This window comes from Primulina eburnea, unplaced genomic scaffold (genome assembly GCF_022965805.1).
Source record: "Primulina eburnea isolate SZY01 unplaced genomic scaffold, ASM2296580v1 ctg1423, whole genome shotgun sequence".
Taxonomy (NCBI): domain Eukaryota; kingdom Viridiplantae; phylum Streptophyta; class Magnoliopsida; order Lamiales; family Gesneriaceae; genus Primulina; species Primulina eburnea.
The window spans coordinates 463,688-489,857 of NW_027330951.1; the positions used below are offsets into that span (position 1 = coordinate 463,688).

Sequence of the window (26,170 nt, forward strand, 5' to 3'; positions counted from 1 at the left end):
CTCGGGCGCCGCTTGTTCTGTCCAATATTCTTGAGCTTCCCACCTTTCGCTCTGATTTTCGTTCTCCGATCATTTTTCCTGCAGATCCATCACACACAAGTGAGACATAATCAAAAGCAATTAATTACTATAAAATGAACAAAAAGTAAATGAATATGCATGCATGCGCAATGTAAACTCAATTAAAACTAATGCAATAAACACGTAAAAACACCCCCTATCAACCCCCTCATACTAACCTTTTGCTTGCCCTCAAGCAAAACAGGTTAAAGCACGAGACTCTAAACAACACAACAAAAGTAAAAGACTCAAACAAGAACTAACCAACACAATTAAATACCAATGGTGAAGTGACACGTTTATGTTTATGCCTCAGTTTACTTTCCCACTACCCATCATAATCAAGTCAAGTCGCAACGAATACTCATTCTCGTCTACACATAAATATCGACACTAATTTGAACGTGTGTGTGTATCATGATGGGTCTAGTCATTCGTACGTCAAATAGATCAATCATCAAATCATGCGAGTCACTCAATCAACACTTCAATACAAGTCTCACTAGCATGCATTCCCGTGTTCATTTATCACTAGCCATAAATTGAACTTTATTCAACTTTTAAGTGCAGATAAAGGTGTCGAAAAGAAGGAAAATAAGCTTAAATGGCTAAAAGTTGGGAGTACACCGATCATTTTCATTATGCAATCGTCAAGACTTATCGTCTGACTTTCCTCATCTCCTTACATCTCCAACTTTTAGCCTAGGAATAGAATTTCATTCCTTTTATTTCGGCTCCCCCTCACCTTACATCTCCTTCTTTATTCTTTTTTCCTTTTTTGTTTTTGTTTTTTTTTTTTTTTTGAATGCACAATTTTCAAACATGTACTCCCTAGGCTAAGAATATATATAACTTTTGGATAATAGCTGGTCAAGAGTATAATATGTAAATTCAGTGCATCGGGAAGGAGGTATATGTAACGTTCAAGGCACATCAATTGCTCTCATTCACGATCCCAATCAGTGACTTATTTCCACAGGTTTACATGCTAAATCAACTTGTAAATGATGTCTTTCAAGTTAACTACACAAAACTTTCAAATTTCACCATTATTCCTACAAATTCTAGCCCCCACACATATGTGCTTAAAAAGTTCAAAATTTATACCATAATTCATGCTTTAACAATCACGAGTATCCTTCACGAAGTGACCCAATCAATATTTTTTAAACTATCAATTCATCATCATCATTGACTCATAAACATGTCTTCTCACCATAAACGACACCAAACAAAAAAATTGCAACGAGACTAAGCCAATTAACTAGACAAACAAAACAAACTACCCACCCCCTCATACTTGAGTTGTGCAATGCCCTCATAGCACAAAACGAAACACACAATAAGAAAAAAAAGAACTCATGAATGCAAATGCAAATGCAAAAGAGAATATGCAAAATAAAAAGAAAGGGGAAACAGTAAACTCCCCTGATCAAGGCTCATCCTCGTCATGTTCCGGCGGTTGCACTCCGGCGGCACCCCCGTGCTGGTAATAATCATACTGGAACTGGAATGGGGGAGGAGGTAGCGGAGACGGCGGCACGGTCGATGGGTCAACGCCCCCTTGCACAAGCAGCGAGCGCATCATGGAGTCAATGTGAGACAGATGGTCGGTGACATACGAGTTGAATTGACCTTGATGCGTTTGGAAGGCGAGATTCTCGGCCATCATATCGGTGTGAGTTCGCCGGCGGGGTGGTGGTGGACGGCGGCGTGGAGCGGCGGCGCTAGAGCCACCTAATTTTTCCTCCTCAGTGGGGAAGTCAATCTGTCGCTTGGCATACTTTCGCTTATCGTCTTCGATGGTAATCGGCTTCATGGGTTGAATCCACTCCTCGTCGTCCCGGAATAGAACTCCCGCCCGGGCACACAACTCTGAGATAATTGTCGGGAAGAACAGACCGACGTGACTGTTGCGAGCACACAACATGATTTGAGAGTAGATAAGTGTGCCCACATTCACGTCGTAGCCGTGAGTTAACGCAAAAAGGAGAACCGCTCGTTCCTTTTAGACCTCGCTCTTATGCGAGACCGGCATCATCCGTCGGGCCACAAATAAGTACCACATGGCAGCGTCAACGGTCAAGAATTTCTCGTGGAAACAGCTCGGCGGTCCGCCCACTGGCTTCCACATCGCACCCGCACCCGGATGGCATAGCGCGGTGATAATCAAGTCATAGTTCGGGTCAGCAGCTAAAGCCTCAAAACGAGAGTTGTCGACCTCCGCCGTTTCCAACAGTGCATTGATAGTTGCCGAGTCACACGGGACGTGTACACCTCGAACAAACACCGTCCCATTTCTCCCCTCCACAGCATTCGTGTAAAATTCACGCACCACCGAAACTACCGCCGCCTTAGGATGATTGGAAAAAGTTTCCCATCCGCGCCGTTCCAATTCTATCCGAGGTCCTAGGTGCCTATCGGCCGATTATTTTCGGAATCCCCTCTCTACTATCGGATTTCTATGCATCTTGGCATGCTCATATCTAGCCCGAGCTCCCTTACTAACAAATCGATGCCTATCAAAAGTCGAAGAAGAAGAAGAAGAGCCGGAAGTACCTCGTTGTTTCTTCTTTGGTGCCATGGTAGGTGAGGAGAGAGATGTGGGGTGAATCGGAGAAGATGGCCGCTTGAATTCCGAAGGATGATTGTACCCACGAAGCTTGAACCTCGACGGTTGGAGTGATTCCCTGCAAGAAGATGAGAGGAGAGTGAAAGGGGGTTAGGGATTGAGAGGAGTAATTTGGGGAATTTCGTGCAGAATGGGAAGGGGAAAGGGGAATTCGCGCTTATTAAAGCGGTCGCGCTCGAGCGGTAAAAAGTTACCGCTCGAGCGCCAACCGTCTGGAAAGTTATAGTCTGAAGTAAGCAGTCGCGCTCGAGCGGTAGGAAATCACCGCCCGAGCGCCAACTCTCTGTAATCCAAAGTGAGTTGCGTGCTCGAGCGGTACAAAAATACCGCCCGAGCGCCAACTTTCTGTCCCGAATCACACATTTTTTTTTTTGAATAAAAACATGAAATAACACTAAAATCAAATTGAATGCAAGATGAAGGGAAAGAAAAAAAAAATAGTTCTCAATTTATAGTCGAGAGCTTGACTGTCGGTCCGTCTCAGTTCGGATGATCTTGGAACCGTGTGATTCCAAGTTGTGGCTCAACTGTGCCACCCATGTAGTGCTTGAGGCGATGGGCATTGACCGTGAATGTCCCGTCCTTCCCATCTTTCAATTCGACAGCTCCCGATGGATGAACTTTCGAGATCACGAATGGACCGGACCATCGCGACTTCAATTTACCGGGAAACAAGCACAACCGGGAGTTGTAGAGCAGAACACTTTCACCCTCCCTAAACTCTCTCTCAATGATTCTCTTGTCATGCGCCTTTTTGTTTTTTTCCTTGTAAGACAGTGCAAGATCGTAAGCCAAATTCCGGAACTCCTCCAATTGGTCCAACTGAAGCAAACGCTGTTCACCTGCATCAGTAAAATTAAAGTTTAGCGCTTTTGTGGCCCAGTATGCTCGATGCTCTAACTCAACAGGTAGATGACATGCTTTACCAAACAAAAGCCTATACGGTGTAGTGTCTATAGGTGTTTTAAAAGCAGTCCTATAAGCCCAAAGAGCATCATCTAACCTCACCGACCAATCTTTCCTACTGACACCTAAAATTCGCTTAATCTCACGATTCGACACTTCCACTTGACCACTCGTCTGTGGGTGATAAGGGGTAGAGATTTTATGTGTGACACCATATTTGCTCAAAAGTTTTTCAAAGAGTTTGTTGCAAAAATGAGTGCCACCATCACTAATGATTGCTCGTGGTGTTCCAAAGCGGTTAAAAATGTTTTTCTTCAAAAATTTTAGAACCACTTGAGCATCATTAGTGGCGTATGCTTCCGCCTCTACCCACTTAGACACATAATCCACCGCCACCAAAATGTATTTTTTCGTGAAAGAACTGGGAAATGGTCCCATGAAATCTATCCCCCATACATCAAAAACATCACACTCAATGATATTATTTAAAGGCATTTCGTGACGGTTAGAGATGTTACCTGACCGTTGGCATTTATCACAATGTAGCACATAAGAACGAGCATCTTTAAAGAGGGTTGGCCAATAAAAACCACATTCGAGTACCTTAGATGCCGTCCTCGTTGGTCCAAAGTGACCACCTCCCTCACGGTCATGGCAATGGTTGAGAATCTTATAAAACTCTTCCTCCGCAACACACCGTCTTATCATGGAATCTGCACAAATCTTAAACAAGAACGGTTCCTCCCAAAAATAGTATTTCACGTAAGAAAAGAATTTCTTTCGTTGGTGAAAAGATAGGTTCGGTGGAGGTGTGCCTGTGACAAGAAAGTTAGCGAAATTTGCATACCATGGACAATTTCTCACCTCAAATAGTTGCTCATCCGGGAACCAATCATCGATAGCATGATCAACAGAATCATTACAAATACACTATAATCTAGACAAATGATCTGCAACCACATTCTCAACACCCTTCTTATCTTTTATTTCTAAATCAAATTCTTGCAACAATAGAATCCACCGAAGTAGGCGTGGTTTTGCATCTTTCTTAGCAAGTAAATGTTTCAGTGCAGAGTGGTCAGTGTAGACAATGACTTTAGACAAAACAAGATATGCATGAAACTTGTCAAGTGCAAACACTACTGCAAGTAACTCTTTTTCGGTGGTAGCATAATTCAATTGTGCCTCATCTAGAGTCTTGCTTGCATAGTATATAGTGTGGAATACCTTGTTCTGTCTTTGGCCGAGGACAGCACCTACCGCAGTATCACTAGCATCGCACATGATCTCGAAGGGTAGATCCCAATCCGGTGCTACCAAGACAGGAGCCGTCACCAAGCGCTCCTTCAATTTCTCGTATGCCTGCAAACAATCAGAATTAAAGTCAAAAGGTACATCTTTCATGAGTAAAGAAGATAGAGGTTTGGCAACTTTAGAAAAATCTTTGATAAAACGCCGGTAAAAACCGGCGTGGCCTAGAAAACTTCTAACTCCCTTTATGGACGCCGGAGGTGGTAAGTTCTTAATCACTTCTACTTTCGCCTTGTCCACCTCGATTCCGTTCCCCGAAACCTTGTGCCCTAGGACAATTCCCTCTTGTACCATGAAGTGGAATTTTGCCCAATTAAGCACCAAGTTTGTCTCCTCACATCTCATCAACACTACCGTCAGATTCTGCAAACAATCATCAAAAGACGAGCCAAATATCGAGAAATCATCCATAAAAATTTCAAGAAAAGTTTCTATCATATCATGGAATATAGCGGTCATGCAACGTTGAAATGTGGCAGGGGCATTACATAGACCAAACAGCATGCGGCGAAAAGCAAAAGTGCTGTAAGGACAAGTGAAAGTGGTTTTCTCTTGGTCCTCCTGCGCAATCGTAATTTGGTTGTACCCCGAATACCCATCCAAAAAGCAATAAAACTCATGACCCGCTAACCTCTCAAGCATCTGATCAATAAAGGGAAGGGGAAAGTGGTCTTTACGGGTGGCATCATTCAATTTTTTATAATCAATGCACACACGCCATCCCGTAACAGTCCTAATGGGTATTAATTCATTATTTTCATTTGTGATAACAGTAATCCCACCTTTCTTTGGCACACATTGAACGGGAATTACCCATGCACTATCAGATATAGGATAGATAATACCTGCATCGAGAAGCTTAATCGTTTCAGCTTTCACTACCTCTTGCATCTTAGGATTCAATCTTCGCTGACGTTGCACAACAGGTGAGTACTTCTCTTCCATCAAGATCTTGTGCATGCAGACTGATGGATTGATCCCTTTGATATCCGCCACCTTCCACCCAAATGCACTCTTGTGTGCTTTCAATACTTCCAACAGTTTGTCCTCCATCACATCTGTCAAAGCAGCAGAAATAATGACAGGTAAAGTGTTATTCTCACCTAAGTACACATACTTGAGGTATGGAGGCAACGGCTTCAGCTCAAGTGTTGGGGGATCCTCGATGCTTGACCTTTGAGGGGTCAAATCTCTTCTTTCTCCTAGATCCTCTAGTCGCATCCTCATTGGCCTTCTCCATGGTTGGTTGGCATTAAAGTGTGCCACAATTTCGGCTCTTTCCTCATCCAATTCCTCTTCTCCCAATTCAGTATCGATAGTGGCCTCCAAAGGGTCCCTAAGAGCATCCTGCACATAGTTAGACGCAAGAGAGTCAAAAGCATCAATTCTAAAACAACTATCAGAATGCAGTGTGTGCTTAAGTGCATTAAACACATCAAAAGTAATCTCTTCGTCGCCCACTCTCAATCGCAACTTCCCTTCTTGCACATCAATCAGTGCCTTGCCAGTCTGCAAGGAACGGTCTACCCAAAATCAGAGGCATCTCCTCATCCTCATCCATATCAAGCACCACGAAGTCCGCAGGAAAGATAAACTTGTCCACTTTCACTAGCACATCCTCGATCACTCCGCGGGGGTACTTGACAGACCTGTCAGCCAGTTGTAAAGACATCCTCGTCGGCTTAGGCTCTCCTAATCCGAGTTTCCTGAAAACAGATAAGGGCATCAGATTAATACTTGCACCAAGATCACACAACGCTTTACGAAAAACAACATTACCAATCATGCAAGGGATAGAAAAACTCCCTGGGTCTTTTAGTTTCGGTGGGATTTTGTTTTGCACCAAAGCAGAGCAACTTTCAGTCAAATTTACCGTCATGTGATCCTCCAATTTTCTCTTGTTGGCTAAGATGTCCTTCAAAAATTTAGCATAACTAGGCATTTGCATCAAAGCATCGGCAAAAGGAATATTAATATGCAATTTTTTAAACACCTCTAAAAACTTACCGAATTGTGCATCTAGTTTTGCCTTTTTTAATGCTGCAGGAAAAGGTGGAGGGATAACAATCTTAGGTTGTGCAGTGAGTGCTGGTGTAGAGTTAGATGACTTACCTTGAGACGTCGCAGCATGTTCATCCGGCACTTGGCTTTTCTCTTTTTCTCTAGGCTCCAAAACTTTTCCGCTCTTCAACTCAATGGCCTTCACTTGCTCTTTTGGATTAGTCTCGGTATTACTTGGCAAGGTGCCCGGCTCTCTACTTGCTATCATCTTGGCCAACTGTCCAATTTGATTCTCGAGCCCCTTTATTGATGCATCTTGGTTTTGGAGTCGAGTTTCAGTGGATGAGATAAACTTAGACATCATTTGTTCCAAGTTGGACTTTTCTTCTCTAGGAGGATCGGATCTGTACATCGGTTGTTTCCCATATTGTTGTCCTCTTTGGTTCCTATTATGACTGTTTTGACCGCCCCATGAGAAGTTGGGATGTTGCCTCCACCCAGGATTGTATGTGTTCGAGTAAGGGTCATTCCTTGGGCGGTTTTGGACTCCCACTTGATTCACCGGTGCCTCATCTTGCACATAGAAGGGATTTCCATCTTGACAGTCTTTCACATAGTGTTCCCCTCCACACTTCTCACAGAATATCTCTTGAAGGCGCATCGCCGTGCCACCCACGTTCAAGCCGTCTATTTTCCTGTTTAAAGCGTCAAGTTGTGCAGTAATAACAGAAAAATCAGTTACCTGGTGAACTCCGGCACTTCTCCGCTGGTTGTTCCTATCAGATTGAGGATGATAGCTGCTAGCAGCCATCTCCTCCAACAACTCATATCCTTCTTCCGCAGTCTTCCTCAAAAGGTTCCCACACGCAGCAGCATCTATCATAGTACGGTTAGGAGTAAGCAAACCGTAATAAAAGGTTTGAACGACTAACCCAAGTGGCAACTCGTGATGTGGGCATCTTCGTAATAGATCTTTGAAACGCTCCCACGCTTCATATAGTGACTCTTGATCGAACTGGGCAAATGTTGTGATGTCTGCCCGCAGCTTCATGGTCTTCGATGGAGGAAAGTATTTGATGAGAAACGCCTTCGCCATGTCCTCCCATGTAGCTATCGAACCTACAGGTAAACAATTTAACCAAGCTTTAGCTTTATCACGCAAAGAGAAAGGAAATAAACGCAGTCTAACAGCATCATCAGAAACTCCATTAAATTTAAAAGTATCGCAAATCTCTAGAAAATCCGCGATGTGTGTGTTTGGATCGTCCACAGCAGTTCCTCCAAATTGGACGGTGTTCTGAATCATCTGGATAATGGCTGGTTTGATTTCGAATTGGTTTGCCCGCACAATCGGCCTCACAATGCTGGGGCGTGCACCATCCAAAGAAGGCTGGGCATACTCTAACATGGGTATGCGGCGTGGCATCTCAATTCGTCTCTCGTTTTGGCGCTCCGCCTCCTGCTCTTGTTCGTGCCTCTCCATCAGTTCCTTAAGTCTTTGCTGTTGTCTTCGCCTGCGGAAATTCCTTTCAATTTCAGGGTCACACTCAAGCTCCAAGTCAAGTGACTTTGGCATGCACCGGAAGAGATATCTGAATTAAAATATGGAGTGTTAGTTCAGTAAAAATAAAATACACTAAAGAAAATAACTAAAAATATAATTGTAGATTAACAGTCCCCGGCAACGGCGCCAAAAACTTGATCGAGCAAAACTTGCACAGTAAAATCCCCAATAAAAATATGATTTTGTATGCTCAAAATAAATCGCAAGTGCACGATGTCAAGTAATAGTATAGTGTATATGAATACGAGTATCGTTCCACTGGAGACTATATTTAACAATTATTATTTTAGTTATTAACACTTTAGCGACGAAATTTGATTGTTTGTTTATAACTACTAAAATGCAAGAAAATTAAATAAACAAGTTCAAAGATTAAATGATAAAATATGAATGCTAAATCAATGGATTAAATTTCAAATGATAAAAGAATTTGTTGGGAATTCTGGTTCACCTACCCCTTATTAATTAATCAATTCGTTCGATTGTGTTCTACGCTTCCGACAAGATTTCCTATTCAATTGAACACACTCTCTCGAGCTATGCCAAACTAATTCACTCAATGAAGTAATTAAATGTCTTTAATTATTTATCAAGAATGAACCGCATTTCGATTGATGAAATCCCCTAGTTTTCGACCCTAAGGACTATGACTATCGGTACGTATCCAATTTCATATGTCTATGCAAATTGTAGATCCGCAGATTATACTACTCGATCCTATCACTAGTTATTCTCTCGAACTCACTCGTGATATAAAATCGTCGTAAAAGTTAGCTACGCTCAAACGACACAATAAAAATCGTAGTACAATCAAGAATAAAGCACAACTCAAAATATAAATTAATCAACTAAAAGTTTGGGGTAGGATCCCCTTTAATCCCAACAAATATGAAAGTTAGCTACTAGAATTCATAATTAAAATAAGCAAAACAATGTTTAAACAAAGGAAAATAAACTAGAAATACTAGGTGTGACGAAATCTGCGAAGAACGATGCCCGGAAACCGTCGAATCTTCAATCCCAGTGCAAAAGCTCTCCCCAAATCCTTTTTTCTCTCAAAATATGTCTGAATCCCCCTCTTAATTCATCCCCAAGACTTACCATATCATTCCCCCTCCTCAAATCAGGCAAGAAATCGCGAATAAAACTTTCCAAAAATAGGCGGCGCTCGGGCGGTAGAAAAGTACCGCTCGAGCGCCAACTTTCTGTCTTGTTCCTCGGCAATTCAACTTCTCTCGCCCGGGCGGTAGAAATGTACCGCTCGGGCGCCAACTTTCTGTAAGGTTATGTTTCGGAGGTATTTTCTCGCGCTCGGGCGGTAGAAAAGCACCGCCCGAGCGCCAACTTTCTGTCTCGGCCCTTGAATTATTCACTTCTCGCGCCCGGGCGGTAGAAATGTACCGCTCGGGCGCCGCTTGTTCTGTCCAATATTCTTGAGCTTCTCACCTTTCGCTCTGATTTTCGTTCTCCGATCATTTTTCCTGCAGATCCATCACACACAAGTGAGACATAATCAAAAGCAATTAATTACTATAAAATGAACAAAAAGTAAATGAATATGCATGCATGCGCAATGTAAACTCAATTAAAACTAATGCAATAAACACGTAAAAACACCCCCTATCATTCAGCACAGAATAACATTGAATGTACAGAATGATACAGAATGAATTGAAAGATCAGTAGAAGAGTATCGACCAAGAGTACATCTGATTTAGTGATACTCTTTGGCATGTGTCAGTATATTCAGATATGTTCTGATGATTCTATACTTGTTATATCTATGAGATTCTGATATATTTGCAGTATTTGATTGATCGAATCGAATATTTGAAGATTCTATTGAATATTCTGATAACTGTGATGATTGTATACAGAAATTATTCAGATAAGAATCCTGGTTGAAACAGATGGTATTCAGAGTATGCGATATCTGAAGTTAGTATACAGATTGATTTTGATACAGTTCAGATTTCGATCAGTGGTTGATAAGATACCGAGATCAGAAAGACCAGAAATTTCAGAAATTTCAGATTTGTCAGAGATATATTTTGTCTGATTTGGTAGATTATTTTATTCGACTGTTGCTTTATATCTGCTGAGTATTGTTATTGCTCTAAATCAGTATTTGAAACATCTTATATTGTTTTGGGGAGCACATTTTATTTGCAGATGAGATATAACACTTAATCAGAGTGACATGAAGATATTTATCAGAAATCCTGGTTTTATGAGTTCACTGAACTCACTAGATCTGTATAGGATATTGATATTTCGTGTCTGATTTGATATTACTGTTGTTTTGAATCCGTATATGCTACAGATTAGTGTGAACTAGAAGGAGTATATACAGTTTTAACCGAATCAGAATTGAATTCAAGAGTTACAGTAATTTAAGAATGTGATCAGAATGTTCAGAATTTGATTAATCAGATCAGAATAACAGGTATATGATTTATATTTTATATGAGATTGATTATTCGGTGATGTCAGATGTGTCAGAATTGTACAGCAAAGCTTGATATTAATAGTCAGAGCCGAATACCAGGTAGGTATATTTTCTTTCATTTATGTTATTAACTGATTTGTGTATATCAAATAGTTCGAATCTGAAAGAACAGATATTGTCAGAAGTTTACAGTTATGGATTCAGTGTTCAGTCTGATGATTGAGAGTGTATTGTATTCGAACAGATAGAGTTGATATAGACAGATTAGATCAGTGGTGACAGAATTTGTATTAAAATGTTGGCAGAAATTGTACTGATATGTCGAAATCGCTAACAGAAAAGATAAAAAGATAGAAATCAGAAGATTTATTACAGAATTGTATAGTTCTAAATAGAAATGGGAGTACATTTCTATGGCTTTCATAATGAAATTACCGTCATTTTTACAGATTGTAATATGATATGATTAAGATTGACAAATTGTTCAATCTATATATATCAGTTTGTACCAGATAATGTACAAACTTGACCAAATGACACAGATTGATGTCAGAGAAATGGTCAGAATAATCAGAATGCCAGAGTAGATTATTTCAGATTGTGATTTGGATTGATTTTGTACTTGTGACAGAATATATTATGAACTTTCTTATAGATTTGTCACAGACTGACAGACAGTCAGAGTATATTTTATCCAGATATTGGAAGACTTGGGTACAGCTTTAGTGCTGGATGTTAGCACTAATTATTATGACTTATTGTCACTGTATGAATTACTGTATGACAATAGCTATTAAAATAGTTCAGAATGAACAGATTTAGGAAACCAACGTCGGATGATGATGTTTGGTATTTGGAGTGGAGGATTGAATTTATCCTTGACCAGGATAAACAGAATTGATAACCGTCAATAGTATTGATGGACTATGAACTGTGATTGGGATAAACAGATGGAACAACGACTGTTAGTATTGTTTTATTGAACGGTGATTGGTTTATACAGATGTTGTATAACCAATATGACAAGATTGAGTTTATCAGAGTTAGTTTAGAGGTATTATGATGTTATACTTCATGAATTCGTATTCCAGATGGGGATCAGGGATTTGAGTTTTGATTTAAACTCTAGTATACATTTCTTCTCGTATATCTGAATTGATTTTTTATGAGTTCAGGGACGAACTCAGATCTAAGAGGGGGAGAAATTTAATGCCCAGAAATTATAAGAAATGATAAGACAAGATTATAAAGTGTTTCCAGGATGGAAAAATAAGAAATTCTGGAAAATGCAGCACCGCACCCGCGGTGCTAGACATCACCGCACCCGCGGTGCATGGACAGTAAGTTGGCAAGAAATTCCGAAGCATCACCGCACCCGCGGTGCTAACAGGAGCGCACCCGCGCTAATGACACCGCACCTGCGGTCTTGTAGGAAGCGCACCCGCGGTCTGTGCTGCCGAGAAATGTAGTGATAGACATGGCATGAGCGCACCCGCGGTGCATGTATGACCGCACCCGCGGTGCGACGTGTTGCACAAAGAGGCGTGCCACGTTTTCCTTTATGCATGTAGTATATATACATGTACATAAACGTGTCTTCTTCAGAATTTGAAGAGGAAACCGAGAGCTTAGAGAGAATTTCACTTTTTAAGTTTAGGATTGGATTTACGAAGAAACCGTCCATCAGAATTCGAATTTGAACATAGTACCGTAATCCTCTCGACACGAGCTACACAAGGACGTAAGCTTTATTACGTTTTGAGATGTTTTGAAAATATGATGTTACTAGAATTGCATGTGATTCAGATATAGCGTTTCTGCTATTGTAGACATTGTAAAATCGAAGTCAGATTTCAGAATAGACTGGTTATGCAATTGTTATGAATGATGAAAGATATAATTGATATTTTGATATCAGAATTGTATATCATTGATTGTGAACATACCGGTATTGAGATTTTGAGTTCTGGTATTATATATGTGATGTTCAGATCTTGATTATTGTTTATCTTCTGATATGATTATGATTTGTTTATAGACTTTATATTCAAATCTTTTGAAATGAACATGCGTTGTTTACAGATTGTTATACATTGCATTTGAGATAGAAAAGTTGACAGATAGTCAGATTTCTAGACGTTCGGGGTATCGTTACATAGGAGCAGACACCCTCCTATTGTAGATTATTCGATACAGATATGACCGAAGTCTAGGAATAAGACGTACGTCACCCCGATTAGGAGGGTAGGTGACAGACAGTGACGTCTTATTCACCCCGGGATCCCTAGAGTTATAGTTGAGTCGAGTCTAGACATGATTTGACTAGAACTGCATGCGTTTATGGTGGTGGTTTCATAGACTATGAAACCCATGTTTATTGCTTTCAGTTATGACATCATGTTTATATGATTTGATTTAAATTGCATGGTTATCTGAATTGAGTTGCATGCTTATTTTGAGTTGATTTCATAGATTATGAAATCTATCACTTTTGAATATGATCATGATAGCATGTTTTAAGATTTAGATTGTTTCTATACATGCTTACCATGTTTTATACTGGGATTTATTCTCACCGGAGTTATCCGGCTGTTGTCTTGTTTTGTATGTGTGCATGACAATAGGTGGGGCTGGTTCAGGGTCATGAGGATGATGAGAGAAGACGAGTTAGCGTGGTGATTCCGGACTTGTAGCAGACTTGGTTTATTACTTGAACTTAGTAACTGAACCTTAGACTTAAATTGTACATTATTGTACTTTTATACCGAAATGTAGTTGTTTTTATACAGATATGTATATTGTAAGATTCCATTACCTTCCGCATTTATATTTCAAAAAGAAAAATTTTTAGACCCTGTTTATCAGAATTGATAATTGAATCCCAAAGATGATTAAGAAAATGATTAGCGTCCGGGTCCCCACATGGATCTTTGATTTGTTATTCAAGAAATATTTCAACACACTCAAGGTGAGCAAATCCATTGCATATTTGTTGAAAATTCGAAATAATTGGTGTTATTTGCTATGGAAGGAAATTACATTTAGTGAAGTACATTCTTGATATTGTGGATATTGTTGATTGATTGTTGTGTATATTGTTGAGGTGTGGATATTGTGAGTATTAAGTTTTGGGGAGTGCAAAAATCATTAAATTTTGTGAATTGGATTGAGGAGAAGTTGGTGATTGAAAGGTGTTCGATAAAATGCCTCCAAGAAAAAAACAATCTAAGGGTGTATCATCATCTGTAAATTATGATGCAAACAGGTTTTGGAACGAAATAGCGGAGGAGAACTATGGAAAAAATTTAAACAAAAGCATTGTAAAAGAAAGGGGATTTGATTTGAGTTTTCCTCGATCAGAAATTGGATTAATGCTTACTGCTCGGCATTGGGAGGAGTTTGGCAGGCAGCCACAAGATGCTGTCATTTCATTGGTGAGAGAATTTTATGCTAACCTCAAGGTTAGGCATGATCAATTGAAATTTTGGTGCGAGGAAAAATGGTATCCTTTGATGCACGTACGATCAATACGTTATATGGTATCCCTCCAGTAATGCACGATGAATATGAAGAATACCGGACTGAGCATGTTGATTATAATCATATTCTTCAAACAATTTGCATAGAGGGAGCAGAGTGGAGAATGAGGGATGATGTGCATGTCAGCCTAGCAAAGTCTGATCTGAAAACTGTTGCTAAAGATTGGTATTCATTTATTTCTGCTAGGATTAAGCCTACCGAACACACCACCACCGTCATCAACGAGAGGGCTATCCTTACTTTTTGCATTATGACAGGGAAGACAATTGATTTAGGTCAATTGCTTCAGAGTTCGATGCTTGATTATGCAAGAGGTAATTCTCCAAGCGAACTCCTCCACCCTTCTCTTATCACTGCATTATGCCAAAATGTAGGAGTGACTTGGGCAATGAATGAAGAATTATTAAAGCCGAAAAATGTCATTGTGGTAATTCAACCACATAGGGCAGTCAGAGGTGATCACGCTGCGGCACGTCGAGCTGAAATGGAATTCAACAGAAGAGCTGCAGAAAGACGTGCCCAGGCTCAAGCTCAAGAACCACAACCACAACCAAGAAATAGGCGGGATAGATTAACTTAGTTGGAAGAAGAGATGCACCAACAACGCCAAGATATGGATGAGTTTCGGTTTAGGACCGATACATTTATGGGATATATGATGTATTTTACGTCTGTCTTGGCTCAGCAGTTTCCTTCAGCTTCTTCCTCTGGTAATCCGTTTCCACCTCCTCCACAGTGGCCACCTATATACCACCCGCCGGAGTTCTAACCACCCCAAGATGACGCAGATGATGAGGATGGCGATAACCACTGACGGTCGTTGCTCGAGGTATGTGTATTCTCCTAATTTTCATGCTTATTTACATCAAGGACGATGCACATGTTTTAGTTTGGGGGAGATGTGATTTATTTTATTTTATCTTGTGTGTTTATTTTTTTTGTGTGTTTATTTATTTTTTTAGGTTATTTTGTGTGTTTATTTATTTTCGAGTTGTTTGATTGTGTGTTTGTAGTGTTTTAGTCATGAAATATTTTATTTTGAAATGGCCAATGATGAGAAAAGAAAAATTTTGCATTAAGAAGAAAAGTCATGCATTACATTCATGTTAATCGATCAATTTGAAAAATTTAGAGAACAATCATCAGATTTGTTAAGTTTGAGACTTATAATTTCTATACAACTCTGTGATTTTCATTTGACATTGAAATAAATTTGTTCAAACATATATATGATTGAGGCAATTTTTGATTTTATTTGGGCCTATTTATATTGTTCATAAATATTCATTTGAAGCCCTATTGAGCCTATATGAGAAATAAATTGTGTTCTTTAAATTTCTTGGAAGTCAAGAACTTTTATTTTGAATATATATGTATTTGGTTGATGCATTGAGACACCATTTTTACGATGATTAGATTCTACTTTGTGTTGGTGAATTGAGATTTTGTCTAGAACTATCCAAACATCACTCGAGGCGAAATATGGACAAATTATGATTTAGGAATGATTTAGGTGATTTTTGGATCGATTGAGCCTTTCAAGCTACCAAATAAAAATAATTTATCATTTGTCACCTCTTTGAGATTATATGAATTCGAATGACACACGTTAATATGTGTAAAAGACCTCCATTCGATGTTCTTTCAAATATCCCACATTTACTACCCCGTTGAATATCTTAAACATTAATTTCCTACCTTCTCAAGGGAGTAAAATTCAAAGGATCAAAGAAATGAAAATTCTCCTACAAAAGAAAAAGAAAAAAAATGAATGATGTTACATTGATGAAGTTGGAGAAAAAGGGGAGAAAAAGAGATGAAATGAATAAAATAAAATAAAATAATGGAGATAAAAGAAAAAGTGGAGTTTGTAAAAGAGATAAAATTCAACTTACTCCCTTATTTGAATTCCTAATCTTCATTTTTAGCCATGAGCCAAGGCCTAACATTACAACCATTGAAAATCCTATTAACCTAGTCATAGTTGTCCAATATACTAGTGGAGAGTGATTGGGAGGATCTAGCTTATGGACAATCGATAAACACTTTCATTGAGTAAGAATCTTGATCAATTTTACAAACACCTCATTGCATCAAATATTTATTGGGTATCCATTTCTTGAATGAATATTGCTTTGAACCCAATTTTTACTGGAAAAGACCTCTTGATTTGTGTTTGTAAAAATTTAAACCGATTGAGAATGTTTTGAAACATGAGTTGAAGAGATTAGAAGTTAAGAAAATTAACCAATTGCATGATTTTATCCGGATGAACAAGTGGTTGGATTGATTTGAATTGTGAATGCATGAAGAGTTGTTAATTTATCTTGAGGCCAAGTTCTTTAAAATATTTCATGACTTGTTTGTTTGTGTTGTTTTGTTTTGCTCGTGACTAGCAAAATCTTAAGTTTGGGGGAGTTTGATAAGTGCAATTTATTGTACTTTTATTACTTTTTTTAACTTGGAATTTTGTGACTCTTGAACATGTTTTATGTGATTTGTTGTTGTTTTTGTTGTTGTAGTTTGGAGCTTAGAATGAGAATTTGGAGTAGCAAATTGTTGAATTGGAGTAGTGCAAAAGATAAAGTGGCCGAAACATTACCGCACCCGCGGTAGCATATGGACCGCACCCGCGATCACTGAAGTGTGAAATTAAAAGATTTCTGCCGAAGCCTTACCGCACCCGCGGTAAGTAGAGCACCGCACCCGCGGTCTTCATAGTTCGAAAATTAAAGGCACGCCGAAACAGCACCGCACCCGCGGTGCCATCTCTACCGCACCCGCGGTCAGTGACAGACAAAGTCCGAAAATTCTGATTATTTGGTGTGCTGAGCATGGGAGTTGATGACTTTTGTGTTTTGCGTACAAGACTTGTCTAGGACTATAAAAAGGTTTCTATTATTCATTCTCTAGGTCATTGGGGGGAGCAAAGGAAAGGAGAGGAGGCTACAAAGAAAGGATTGAAGCTCAAGTTCATCCTTAGGAAATCTCTTGCACACTTTTGGACAGAAATTTCATTGCACTCCAAATCTCTTGTTATAAATTCTTCTTTCTTTATTTTTATTTGATATGTCTTGTTTAAGATTCATGTGTTGTTGTGTTATTTTTATTATGAACTAATTCTTGCTTCTAGAGGAATGATGGAACAAAACTAGAAACCATGTGTTGGGATTTATGAATTATTCTATATAAGTTTTCTTTATTGTTCATTTGTATTTTTCCAATCTTAATGCTTTCATTTTACTGGCCATATCTTGAATGATTCTTATATTTATAATTTATTACTTGGAAAAGGGAATTTATAAACAAGAAAGGGAAAAATACATCGATGGTATTTATATAGTTCGGGAGGACATATATTGCTATTGAAGCCATTAAAAGAAGTTATTGCTTATTGTGTTATTTAGTTATAGATTGTTGACAGGGACGTTACAATCTTTTTTTAGATAATTAATATCTATTTAACACTCAGGAGAGGGAGTAGATAATTTAGAATTCTTGGCTAATGAATAAGAAGTACATTTATAATATAGCTACACAAAATAACACATGGTGGATAGTTGTGTGAAATCGGACCTCTAGATCTTTTATTCCATTGTTGTTTACTACTATTTGGTATTATAATTAAATTTATTTTCAATCTAGTTATTGGTGCAAACAAATTTGTCAATTGATTATTCTAAATAAAGTCGAGATTATTTCAATTACAAGCAATAATATAAATTTAAAAATACATTCCTCGTGGGATCGACACTTGTACTCAAAATTACATTTTACTATAACTTGAAAACGTGCACTTGCGAGCAATCAAAGAAAACACGCAACATGTCACTACCGCACATGCTCCCATCAGTCAGAGGTTAGAGATGTTGATATTGTTAGAGACTTTCCTAGTGTCTTTCCTCAGGACGTTTATGGCATTCCACCATATCGTAAGGTGGAATTCTCTATTGAATTTGTAGTGCCCAAATTCAGTACACGTATAACCCATGCAAATACTTAATTATTAAAGCATTTATTTAAATTTAAAATGCGTTTTTAGCCATGCATGATGTGGGGACCCGGACGCTAATCAAGTTCATAATCGTCATTGGGATAATTTAATCAACTATAATACAGGGTCTAATTTTTTTTTTTAAAATGCGGAACGTAATGAAGTAAACTGAATATACAAATATGTATAAAAGAAACTACAAGTCCTGTACCGTCTACATTTAATAAAAACTAAGGTTCAACAACTTAGATATCAAGTGTTTAAACCCTATTTACAATCCAAGTCCGTAGTCGCCATTCTATCACGATCTCTCCTCATCTCCTTGACCCAGATCCTGTCCCACCCGCTGTCATGTACACATACAAACAAGACAACAGCCGGATAATACTGGTGAGAAAGATATCCCAGTATAAATCAATGAAACATGCAATCATATGATAAACATAAAAGCATGAACAGGTAACAGCAATATGTATCAAATTCTGAAACATAATCAATATAAAACCGCCGACAATGCTCGTGACTCCACGACTCAGACTAGACTCAATCCTAGTCTAGGGATCCCGGTTTCCAGATGTTGATATTCCTATACCGACTAACAGTAATAGAAGAATCTCCGATTCTATCCAGGTCGATAGAACCAAACATCCAGTGTTTGGACCTACCCGTCACAGACTGTGGTCCTATCATCAATACACTATCTTGTGACATCGTGCAATGTGCCTGTGGCGATCCCGCCACTATCAGGTATTTCTGTCACAAGATTACTCGTCTAATGCATGCTTCTATAAATCAATAGAACATGCATTTTAATCAAGTCAATGATAAAACATAATAATAAGTAAGTGATTTAGGGAAACCCAAGTATTTCCTACTTTAGTTGATCTCCCAATACACATTGACTTATACCTTTCGTTTGTAGTCTCGGTCTGAAGCGATAATCGTTCTGAACTCAAGACTATCTCTGTAAATCTGAAACGACATATTGAGAATCATAATATCAATATTCTATCTCAATTCAACACTGAATCTGATTAATCTGGATTTAATTCAACTCACGGCATAACGGCACAATCTCAGTACCCCGTCAATACCAAATCAACAGACATCAATTACAAATCATAACTCATATCTGATACAATCCATATTTAATCAATAATCCAAATATGTCCGGTATTAATCAATATACTCTGAAAATTCATAATAATCCCATAATCAACCTGCTTCTTAATCTGACTTCAATTCTATGATGTCTAACATGACAAGAACATAATATATGAATCATATTCAATTCTGAAAATACCATAATTTCAAAACATATCAAAACGTAACAATACTTACGTCCTGTTGTAGCCTGCGTCGATAGGAACTCAGTACTGAAGTCGGATTTAAAATCAAATGGACGGATTTGTCGCAAATCAAAATTTAATATCAAGAAACCTTTTTCCCCCGGAAGCTGCTTCGTTCCTCTCACTTATTTCCTCTGAAGAATGAACGAACATATAAGTATATATATTCATGCATGAAAGGGGCAAGTGGCTTTATCTTTGCAAAACACGTCTCGCACATATGCGCGACATCACTCAGCGCATATGCGCGAGACTATATGTCTCGGCGCGTCCTCTGCACAACACCTTGTTGCGACTCTGATTGTTGTACTCCCAAGAGCAGGTTGTCCACAAGTAGTATAATTCGGTGAGTCCGATATCGTATCCACAGGGAAGCTAAGGTAATTACAAGTCCACTACAATGTCTTTTTGTTTTGTTTTTGTTTTTGTTTCTTTTTAATTTTAATTGTTTGAATCTTTAATGGGTAAATTTTAATTGTTCAAATTTTAATTTAAGTAGTTGAGGCTAAAGGATCCACTCTTGGTATTTTAATAAAGTTAACATTAACGAACAATATTGAAATCCACTTAATAAAATGGTTCCAATATATTAAATAATCATATTTATATTATGTTATATATTATTATCTTATAAGTATATAATATATACTAAAACTTATAAATGTGGTCAAGTATTTATTGTGCTATATATATTTGTAAACACTAAATCAAGGTTCCCATTTAAATCATTTAAATGGTACCAAGAAATTAATATTGTGATATATTCATATATAATAAATCAAGGCATCCACTTTAAATGGTTGGTAATACCAAACTAACATTTAAATGGTTCCAAGAATTTAGTGTAACATATAGCAACAATAAATCAAAACTCCCACTTATAAGTAGGGTATAAAAATACTTAAAGAAATAAATATAACATAAACAATAAATAATGATTAAATAATTTAAAACATAGATTCTTACCTTTTAATAACCTTATTATCATGCCAAGAGTTTCACCTTTTCATCTCAACTATAGGAAGTCAGCTATTCATTATTCAAAGTGTAAAACTTTGAATATGAAATTATCATGCTAATTATATTTAAATGAAGAAATAAAGGAAAACTATAGAGAGAAATATTATGAACTCAAAGGTTTGTTCATAGAATGAGGGATATCTCAATACATTACAATGCACCCCTATTTATAGCCAAATTTGGGGAGACAACCACAAATAAAATATTATTTTTTTACACATAAGTCTTCATTGGTATTCCAAGATATTATATTATATTATACATCACTTTTGAAAATCTTCTTCTTCGAATTTGCTTCTTCACATAAAAAGAAACATGTGGATAATTGAGTTGTCTAGTTGTGGTAATTTTTTCAAACCATTTGACCAAGTAATTTGAGAGATATGGTCAAAATACTAGAGCATGGTAAAACTGCCACTCCTTTGGTAACTTTATTTGTTGCTTAATTTGATCCCAATTGGGAGAGGATTTTTATCTCATGCTTGTCATCAATATTGTAGATATTAACATCAATTTTTTACAGGTCCAAGAATCATCTTAATCTTATTTGCAACGCCAAGTTTATTCTTGTTTTATCGAACCTGTAAAAAAATAGTATAAACTTGTAATTACACAACAACTTATATTTTATACAATTTATTATAAGACATATAATATTTAAACATTTAATAAAATAAAAACTATATATTTGTATTATAAAACATTTAATTAATGTACAATTTTTATGTTTATCACATCTCCCAACCAGCTTATTGCTAGTCCCTAGCAATTTAAGCGTTAATAGCAATACAAAACATATTGATTAATTTAAATAGAAATGTAAATCTAGGTGTTTAAATTAAATTTGAAAACTGTCAAAGTTATATCAAGATCATCATAATTATAATTTATGAAATAATTTGAGATGATCAATTCAAAGCTTATTTCAGGTAGTTAAATGTACACGGCCTTCAGAAATTCCTTGTAAGAGTCTCAACTCCATATCCTCACATGTTAATAAATGTTTCAATTTATGGCAACGATTTCTCTCATGGAGTTGGAATACAGATAAATGCTCAGAAAAATGGTTTACAGAATGCAGACAGATAAACGAGCCAAACTAATCAAAAGATAGAAAATCCATTGATTCAATCTAGTTGTTCTTATTATATATTTTTTTCCTGTTATATTTTTTTCTAAGTTTATGCTTCTTGACCACATATTTATTTAATTTGTACAATAAATTTCTCTTTTTCTTTTTTTATATTTTTTTTATGAGAGATATATGGGTCGTAGCATATAACTTAAAAATTACATAGATCTTCAATATCTTTTTTTTTTGTATTTTTTTTTCAGGAAATATAAATTTTTTTTTTCAAAATAAGAACTCAAGATCTAAACAATAGATAGTTTCTCTCATGATCAATAAAGGTTCGAAAGTTGTTTTCTCAGTACTCTCCACTCACTCACAAAATATGTGTGAGTTTAAAATTTAGGCAATCTTATAAGGTATATCTTGGACCATATACTTTAATATCTGATTTTATCACAATGGTTAATCACTCAAAAAGATTTCATAAATCATATTTTTATATTGATCAGAATATTAAAATTGACTTTTTTTTTCAAATAAAAATTCAAACATTCTTAAATAGATTAATGTGTGTTCTAATTTAAATCTTTCAAACATGTAATATATAACATTCTTAGATAGATTAATACTTTTTCTAATTTAAACCTTTCAAATATGTAATGTATGATATTTTTGAAAAAATTACAAAGATACAAGCAATAAACATGATTTTATTATAAAATATATATATATATATATAATTTTTTTTTAAATTTTTCTCCCCCCAATCAGAATATGACATTATTCCTAATGTCAAAATAACTATTAATAAAGAGTACATAATGAAAGAGATATCACCTGGAATTTTATTGAAGATAACAAACTGAAACAAACGCAAACCAATCCACGACTTTTGAATCAATGATCCAACTTTCTTTTCTTACTGCTTGATTGCGACCAATTGATCTTTGTTATCATCGGGACAGGCTTATGAACAAAAGCTTCCAAATCATCAATTAATTGGTCGGCAGTCGAAGCACAGATAAGCATCCGTTGTGAATTTTCTGAAATGAAATTCTATTCCACAACTTTATCAAGAAATGTCAACAAACTGTCAAAATAATTATTGATATTCAACAAGCCCACAGGTTTATTATGGATATTAAGTTGTGCCCAAGAAACAGTGTGAAAAATTTCTTCTAATGTACCAAAACCACCTGGTAGTGCGATAAAAGCATCAGAATTTTCAATCATTTGAGTGATTCTTTAATGCATAGAAGAAACTTTTAATTCCTCCCCAATCGTAACACCTTTAATATTTCATAATACCCAAAACCTGACTACCTCCAAGATGAGCAGATGTTGAAACAGATTCCATTAACCCAATATTACCTCCCCCATATACCAAGTTAATTTTTCTCTCAGCCAATATCTTTCAAAGATGATTCGCTGCTTCTACAAACACTTCATTTTTTCCAGGACTCGACCCACAAAATACAAAAATATTTTTCAATGTTTGTGTAGAGGATCCAGCCATGTTTTTACTTTCTTTTTTGGTCTGCGAAAATAAAGAGAAAGATGAGAGAATTTATAGGGGTAATATGTTATCATAACAAAACTATGGGTTACAGCTGTAAACAGAATAAATAGTAAAAACAATAATGACACACATGCATATAAACAGTAGTGTGATTGTGGCTCACAATTTTCCTCTGGTTTTACGTCCAGAAACGGCTTCAACGTCTTCTATGAGTCGAGGATATGCTTCCCATCCAATTTTCTTATATATTGGCAAACAGGGTCTTTTTTAGTCGGATTCCCAAGACTATGACGCTCATCTTGAAATTGTTTCCATAAACGGAGAAGTTCAATATTCACATGTCCAATAGAATGCGTCTCATGAGTCAATAAGATGTTATCTAAAGACTCCTTACTCAGCCCATTCTTAATGAAACCAATTTTATCTTCTCTGTTATTGGAAACACATCCCAAAGATCTGCATCGTTTGTCACAATTCCATCTTGCACAATTATGACAAACCCCTAAACTTTTGGCCCTTCGTTTTTTCGCATAAGTGCTTTTTCCTAATCCAGGCAAATACCGAATGAGCAATGATTGTGGAACTTCTCCTCCTAATCGAACCTTAGCTTCTATTATAAGACGAATATCTTCTGGAATTCCTTTTTGCATTAGCAATCTCAATCTTTCACACCTTCCTGCATAAATTTTTCTTAGAACATTTTCAGAAACAGAGGGAAATATTTACAAATTATTGAGAGAATTTCATCCATTTTGAAAAGAAAAGAAATGATTTTTTTTTATTTTTGTGTCAACAATTGTGGGAAACTGATTTAACTGACTATGAGAGTCACGGAGTACAGTTATCCGCCATTTAACCGGGAAAATAAAAAAATTAAGAAAACTTGAAATAAAAACAAACAAACTTAAATGCAACACAAAATAAAAAAAATCAAGGATCAGAATGAGAAATAAACTCTTCTTCAAAGATTTCATTTTCTAAAATTGGTTTAAGCCTTTGTCCATTTACTTTAAAAATATCACCATTTTTAGGATTTTCAATATCCACAGCTCCACAAGTATACACATGCTTTACAATATATGGGCCTGTCCATTTTGATCGTAATTTTCCTGGGAATATGTGAAGTCGAGAATTATAAAGCAAAACTTTTTTACCAATCTCAAAAGATTTTCTAAGAATTGTTTTATCATGAAATGATTTGATTTTTGCTTTATAAATCATTGAATTCTCATACATGTCATTTCTGAGTTCATCAAGTTCATTAAGTTGTAATTTACGCAATTTGTTGGCATCATCCATGCTTGAATTTAAAGTTTTGATCACCCAATAAGCTTTATGTTCCAATTCCACAGGCAAATGACAATGTTTTCCGTAAACCAACCTATAGGGAGACATATTCAATGATGTTTTAAAAGCTGTTCGATATGCCCAAAGTGCATCATTAAGTCACAGAGACCAATCTTTTCTATTTGAGTTAACAGTTTTTTCCAAAATTTGCTTTATCTCCATATTAGCTAATTCAACTTGTCCATTTGTTTGAGGATGATAAGGAGTAGTTACTTTGTGAGTAATATCATATTTTTTCATTAATGAAGCAAATGGTTTATTAACAAAATGAATTCCCCCATCACTTATCATAGCTCGAGGAATTCCAAATCTACTAAAAATATTTTCTTTCAAAAATTTGATGACGATTTTATGATCATTTGTTCGACATGGAATTGCCTCTATCCATTTGGAAACATAATCAACTGCAACTAAAATATACAAGTATCCAAACGACGGTGGAAAAGGTCCCATAAAATCAATTCCCCAACAATCAAAGATTTCGATTTCGATAATAGGATTCAAAGGCATCATGTTTCTTTTTGAAATCGCACCCAATTTTTGACAATTTTCACAGATCTTGCAGATTTTGTGAGTGTCTTTAAACAAAGTGAGCCAATAAAATCCGCACTGCAAGATTTTTGCAGCTGTTTTCTTTGAAAAAATGTCCTCCGCATGCTTCTGAATGACAAAATTTAATGACACTACTTACCTCATTTTCGGGTATGCAACGTCGAAAAATTTGATCTGGACAATACTTGAACAGATACGGATCATCCCAATAAAAGTTTTTTACCTCATTCAAAAATTTTCTTTTATCTTGAGAACTCCATTGCGGTGGCATTTTTCCTGTCACAAGAAAATTTTCTATGTTAGCAAACCAAGCTGTAGTAGTAACTGAAAATAGATGTTCATCAGGAAAATTATTGTTAATTGGTGTCATTTCACAAGATGATCCTGTTACTAGTCTCGATAAATGATCGGCTACAACATTCTCGGTTCCTTTTTTTATCTTTGATCACAATGTCAAATTCTTGGAGCAACAAAATCCATCGTATCAGTCGTGGCTTTGCATCCTGTTTGGTCAACAAATATCTAATAGCAGAATGATCAGTAAACACAATAGTCATTGATCCAATCAAATAAGAACGAAATTTATCTAATGCAAATATTACAGCAAGTAGTTCTTTTTCAGTTGTGGAGTAATTCATTTGAGCATTGTTTAAAGTTCTACTTGCATAATATATCACATAAGGCTTACCGTTTCTTCTTTGACCCAATACTGCACCGACTGCATAATCACTCGCATCGCACATGATTTCAAATGGTAAAGACCAATCAGGAGGTTGCATGATAGGAGCTGATGTTAAATGTCGAATGATTTTATCAAAAGCATTTTGACATTCTTGAGTCCACTCAAATGCAAT

The 26,170-nt window shown here is 36.7% G+C and overlaps 1 protein-coding gene, 1 non-coding gene and 1 pseudogene across 2 annotated transcripts; 1 reads left to right on the top strand and 2 right to left on the bottom strand.

The window, feature by feature from the left end:
* LOC140820755 (uncharacterized) overlaps positions 1 to 26,170 on the bottom strand; it is an 82,974-nt pseudogene that overhangs the window by 54,577 nt on the left and 2,227 nt on the right.
* LOC140820757 (small nucleolar RNA R71) lies at positions 7,852 to 7,957 on the top strand. The gene has a single exon (XR_012115570.1). It is a non-coding gene; the product is annotated as a small nucleolar RNA R71 (small nucleolar RNA).
* LOC140820754 (uncharacterized) lies at positions 23,624 to 24,136 on the bottom strand (the record flags this gene model as incomplete). Its single annotated transcript, XM_073181102.1, has 1 exon — positions 23,624 to 24,136. A coding segment is annotated over one exon (513 nt), but the record flags the coding sequence as incomplete, so codon positions are not given.